Source organism: Anas platyrhynchos, chromosome 4, assembly GCF_047663525.1.
Source record: "Anas platyrhynchos isolate ZD024472 breed Pekin duck chromosome 4, IASCAAS_PekinDuck_T2T, whole genome shotgun sequence".
Taxonomy (NCBI): domain Eukaryota; kingdom Metazoa; phylum Chordata; class Aves; order Anseriformes; family Anatidae; genus Anas; species Anas platyrhynchos.
The window spans coordinates 55140001-55145393 of record NC_092590.1 but is presented as its reverse complement, the minus strand read 5'-3'; the positions used below and the strand labels follow the sequence as shown (position 1 = coordinate 55145393).

Here is a 5393-nt window from a genome sequence, read left to right as displayed (position 1 = left end):
CATAGCTAGTCTCACACGTCCCAGGGCTACCCTGAATTTTTATCTAATGTTATTGATAGACTATTGATAGATTTGATAGACTTTCTACATTTGAGCTTCTTCCTCTGAGCCACTTGAAACAGCAAGAAGTGTCTGCATTTCCCTTCTGCCTCTACTCTACAAAGGATTAGGACGAAGCATTGCCTGGAACTGCACAACCGTGTGAAATGACATTCCTGTCCATGTTCAGAAACTTTAATTTCCTGCTGATGTGATCATCATGAGAAGGATTAGCCCAAAAGCTGATTTCCTCCTTCCACATGAAATGTCCCGCCTAGAAAAAGGGAGCTTTATTTCACACCAAAATTTCTTGAGCTGTTTCTGGATGAGCCCCCCATGTGGCAAGAAGATGGGCTTCCTCTCAAATGGCCCGGCCTTGGCCTACCTCATGAGCTCTTGTGCAAAGCACAAAGAGCAAAGCTGGTTTTCAAAGATGGAGACACATTTTAGTAGCACTCCAGATGGAGCCATCGGTTCGTTCCCCAACAGCTCTCAGGTGCCAACATGTGAAGGACCAAATAAAACCAATGACAGAAGCAGCAGGCTTCAGATCCCATTGCAGTATGGCCTCCGTATTGCTGCTCTGCCTTACAGATGGTGAGGGTGGTCCATAGAGTAATGTTTGACTCTTTGAAATCAAAAAGTTGATAATAGTTTGATAGCTTTATTAAGAAGGTGATGATATGTAAAGATTAAACCATTTAGACACATTCATTTCTCGGTGAAAAAGATTTTATATTACTTGTAGTTTTCCTACATGCTAGCTATGTATTCCTGACTAATAAAATTCATTTTTGCATTGTCATGTAAATACACATCCATCTCAGAGATTCATATTGTAAACAAGTTTTTGTTTGTGTACGGGAGAGAAGAAAGAGAGAGAGTGCAGGAGCTGCCCCAGAGCCAAATTCAGCATTAGGCCCGAATTCCAGTCACGGCATTGAAAAGAGCAGACAAGAAAACGGCGCAGTTGCTACAAACACAGCTGTGTTGAAGTTTGTAATACTAGCAATGTGAATTTACCTTTGAACTCCTCAAGAAACACCATGCATTCATGTCAGATTGATGTTGAATTCTAAAAGAAATTACTCTTTATTTTAATAACATGAGTCAAAATGCCAGCGATACACCTTACCCTCATTTCTTCACTGAAGCATCCCTGGGCTTGCCAGGTCCTCCTGCCCGGAGCTCCTTGCCTTGCGAGCACTGTCTGTCAGTGTCAGGGACCAGCTTTGACTCTCACTGGCACCGCTGGTCAGCAGCCATTTGGTGTCTTCTTCTGGCCTGGGCCCCCTCTGGGTGCCCCGTGGCCCTCCTAGACTCCGTGCTTGGGAAGGTCAGCAGCAACGCTGCAGATTACTGAGTTAGTTAATACTCCTTTTCAAACAGGCTGGAGCAACAAGCTTCATGAGTTTTCAAACCATCCATTTCTACCTGACTGAATAATTGCTAAGGTTTATGAATTTATTGGCATGCTGGTTCTTGCGACAGGTCCATCCTGTACGGTCTGGGGCATCCTGCGGTCCCCTGCACTGCTGGGGGGTGACCAGAACAGGGAAAGAAGTGACTGGGGAAAGGATTGATGGTCAGAGGGGAAAGGATTTATGGTCAGAGGGAAAAGTATTTAGGGTCAGAAGGGAAAGGATTTAGGGTTGGAGGGAATACGTGGCTGGACAGAAGGTTGCAGCATGCCAAAAGGACCAAGGAGAAGTTCAGATACATGAATGGGGAATCATGGTCAGTAATAGAGAGGTGATCTTAGTGCTGTATGACCCATTGCTGAGAGAGACCCTGCAGCATTTGGGGCTGTCCGGATGTCCTTTCTGCAAAGTGTCGTCACCAACAGGCTTCAGTTCTGGAAAAGATTTTAAAAGTTTGAGCCCTGAGGAGTATGGGAGGTTTTAAGGCCACAGCCTACTTAATTTATCCAGAGGAAGATAGATTAGAATGCAAATCAGTGTACTTTGTAGTGAAATTAGGAGAGAGAAGGGTCTCCAACCTAGCAGACACATAGCTAGATCCAATGCTGGGAATCTGAAGCCCTCATATTAGAAGCAAACCCCAGGTCTTATCAGACAAAGTAATGAACTGATGGGAAGAAAACACCCAGACACGTAGCAGTGTGTTGTCATCTCCTCCCTTTATCAATCACAGTGCATGCTGTAACGTGGAAGCTTTGCACCACAAGGCCCAAACAGCTGTAGTATCTTTGGATGCCCCTTGGCTGGCTGGGGTGCCAGAGGAGTGGGTCTTGCTGTCCCTAAAAGCACAAGGGTCAGCTTGGCCGTGCCCCGCAGGTGAATCGGGCAGGGGGAGCTTGCCACTGACCGCCACTGCTGCTGTGCTGCTGGCTGGAGACAGCTCATTCCTGAAGACAGCTTGCCTTGAGCAGAGATGTTCTTAAATATTTCTCAGGTGTTTGGGAGAACAGGTGGACTGGTAAAAGCGAGCCACGCGATAACACAACTTGCATTCAGTAATTGCATACAGGGTGCCTATTTGTTTTTCCCTCTGGAAAACTGACCATATGGTTTATTGCAACATTTTAAAACTGCTTATTGAAGGATTTTCTTTAGCGAACCAGCACTTGCCTGGCTTTGCTGGCTCTTTTCTCTGTGCCCTTGGCTGCAGACCCCCCTCTGGACACTCCAGCACTGCAGGGAACGCTGCTGCCGTTTTGCTCCACAGCCAGCCCCCCAAAGCCAGCCTTTTATTTTTCCGCCCCCGTCGACTCTGCCAGAGTCAGACAGAGTTCATCGGCCCCGCCGTCACCCCACAGTGGCCCTGGGCGGCAGGGGGGTGGCACCAGGGCTGCCCCGAGCCCCTCGGGGGGCCCCGGCCCGGCCGCGCCGTCGGGGCTGGCGCTGCCCCCGCCGCCCGCCAGGCCCCGTCCCCAAAAAGCTGCGGGCGTTTAAAGCAAAATTCAACCCCGTTACTCCATGAGTGGTCCACCCGCGGACAAAGCAGACCCGTGCTGCATTCCCCGTTTTTATCGTAACGGGTTGAGCTTAATTCCGGCCCTTTCTGACCGTCGGGGTTGCTACAAAAGCTCCGACCCCGTGCACCTTCCTCCCCAACCAACACAGGGCCGTGGCCTCTCCGACGTGAAGGCTGGTGACAAATATCCCTGCAGACCCCCCCCTCCTTTAGATGACCCCGTCCCGAGCCTGCGACTTTCACCTTCAGTCTCTGCCGAAATAAAAACATGCCCCCCCCCCCCCCGCCCCAGCACCTCCCAAACAACCCCCTGACAATAAGCGGGAAGAGCTGGGGTGAGCTATATTTGCTTTTGGTTTTTATTATCAACAATCAATTAATGGTACACTCTTGGAAAACTATATGCACATGTAGAAATATTTCCCCTTTTAAATAGAAGCATTCATCTTAACCACATTATAAATAAATCTGAAAATCCTGAACATAATTTATGACGATTATGCTCACAAACATATTCCAACAGGTAGGGAAAAAAGTAAAAATAAAAAAGGGAAAAATTAAAAAAAAAAAAAAAAGAATGAGACGACATGCAACTGATAACAAAAATATATATCATTGCCTGAACCTGGTCTCTCTAAACGCAAAGGGAACGGAACCCGTGAGAACCTTATTTCTCCATAAAGACACGCCATAGAGACTACGAGAAGGGAAAACATTATTTATACGGTCAACTAGACAAGTCTGTACTGATATTAACACTATACAGCTGAGTCACAGAACACAGTCGTAGAAAGACACAGAAAAAGAGAAAGCATACCTGCCGACATTCAACTAATAGCTAGAGTTTGTGCCTCTTCAAATAAAATTAGAAAACCCTAACGGAGGTGCCTAAAAACTGCGTGGACCGTGGAATAAGAATAATTAAGAATAATTAATAATTAATAATAAATACAAGCCGTCCGCCGAGGGGGCCGGGGGCCGGCAGCGGAGAGACCCAAACCCAGCCGAGGGCCGGCGGAGCCAGAACCGCCCCGTCGGGGGGCGGCGGGGGGGCGGGAGGGGGGACAAGACACTTGCCCGCTCGGGCTGGCGGCGGGAAGGAGGTTCGTAAAAAGAAAACGAGGAGAAACAAAGCGAAACACCGGCGGGAGGCCTGCCGGGGAGCCCCCCCCCCCCCCCAAACCCCGTCCGCCCCGTCGGGGCCCGCGGAGGCGCTGCGGGGCCGGGCCGGGCCGGGCCGAGGGGGCGGCCCCGGGGGGACTCGCGGGGGGTCCCTGCGCCGTGGGGCCGGGTCCCGGTCCCCGCTCAGAGCCGCGGGCGGGCGGCGGGTGCCGAGGGCCGTGGGCCGGCGCTCAGAACATGCCGCTCTTGACGAGGCTGCCTTTGGTGCCGCCGGGCCGCTGCAGCGAGGAGAGCACGCTGGCGAAGGGGCCGCCTAACGAGTCGGGGATGGAGGTGATGGGCCCGGGCCCCGGGGCCCAGCCCTGCCCCGGCCCCGCCGCCGCCAGCCCGCCGGGCCCCGCCGCCCCCTTGCCCGGTTCCCCCCCCGGGCCGCCGGGCCCCGCCGCTCCCTGCCCGCCCGCCGGGCTGGGGCCGCCGCCGCCGCCGCCTCCGCCGCAGCTGGGCGCGGGGTTGGGGTTGGGCCCGGGGCCGCCGGTGCTGTCGGGGTCGGTGCTCTTGGCCTCCTTGCTCTCGTCGTCGCGGGAGGCGTCCGACTTCTTGCCGGCCGCGCCGTTCTTGGCCGCCGCCGCCGCCGCCGCCGCCGCCCGCTCCTGCTTGCGGAACTTGGCCCGGCGGTTCTGGAACCACACCTGGGGGGGCAGCGGGCGGGGAGAGGGCAGCGAGGGGGCCGGGAGAGGGGGAGCAGCCCCGTAGCCCCCGAAGGCAGCGCCCCGCCGCCGCCCCCCGGCCCCCGACGGCGCCCGCAAGGCGCCCCGACGGCGCTGCGGGCGGGCGGGAGGCACGGGGGGAGCCGCGGGACGGCCCCGCCGCCCTCCGCCCGCAGCTCGGGGGGAGCCCTCGGTACCCGGGGGGACCCCTGGGTGCCTGGGGGACCCCTCGGTGCCCGTGGGGGGCCCTCGGTGCCCGTCGGAGCGCCCGGTGCCCGTCAGTGCCCGTCGGAGCGGCGCCCCCTCGTCCCCCAGCCGCACGTACCTGCACCCGCGCCTCGGTGAGGTCGATTTTGAGCGCCAGCTCCTCCCGGGTGTAAATGTCGGGGTAATGAGTCTCTGCGAACACCCGCTCCAGTTCCTTGAGCTGGGCGCTGGTGAACGTGGTCCTGATCCGCCGCTGTTTCCTCTTCTCGTTTAAACCGCCGTGGTCGGTGAAGAGTTTGTAAGGAACTGAAGAAGGAAAAGAGGGAAGGAGGAGGAGAAGAAAAAGCTGTGAATCGCTCGTGGCTGCCCGAAGATACTTGT

The 5393-nt window shown here is 54.9% G+C and overlaps 1 protein-coding gene across 1 annotated transcript in view; it reads right to left on the bottom strand.

Annotated features, from left to right (window-relative positions):
- Positions 1-3337: 3337 nt before the first annotated feature.
- PHOX2B (paired like homeobox 2B) overlaps positions 3338-5393 on the bottom strand; it is a 3351-nt gene continuing 1295 nt past the window's right edge. Inside the window, exons 2-3 of the mRNA XM_027457369.3 lie at positions 5131-5318; positions 3338-4787 (exon numbers count right to left, since the gene is read on the bottom strand). Coding sequence (XP_027313170.1) covers positions 4329-4787; positions 5131-5318 — 647 coding nt within the window. The 3' untranslated portion in view covers positions 3338-4328. The remainder of the gene's footprint in view (positions 4788-5130; positions 5319-5393) is intronic.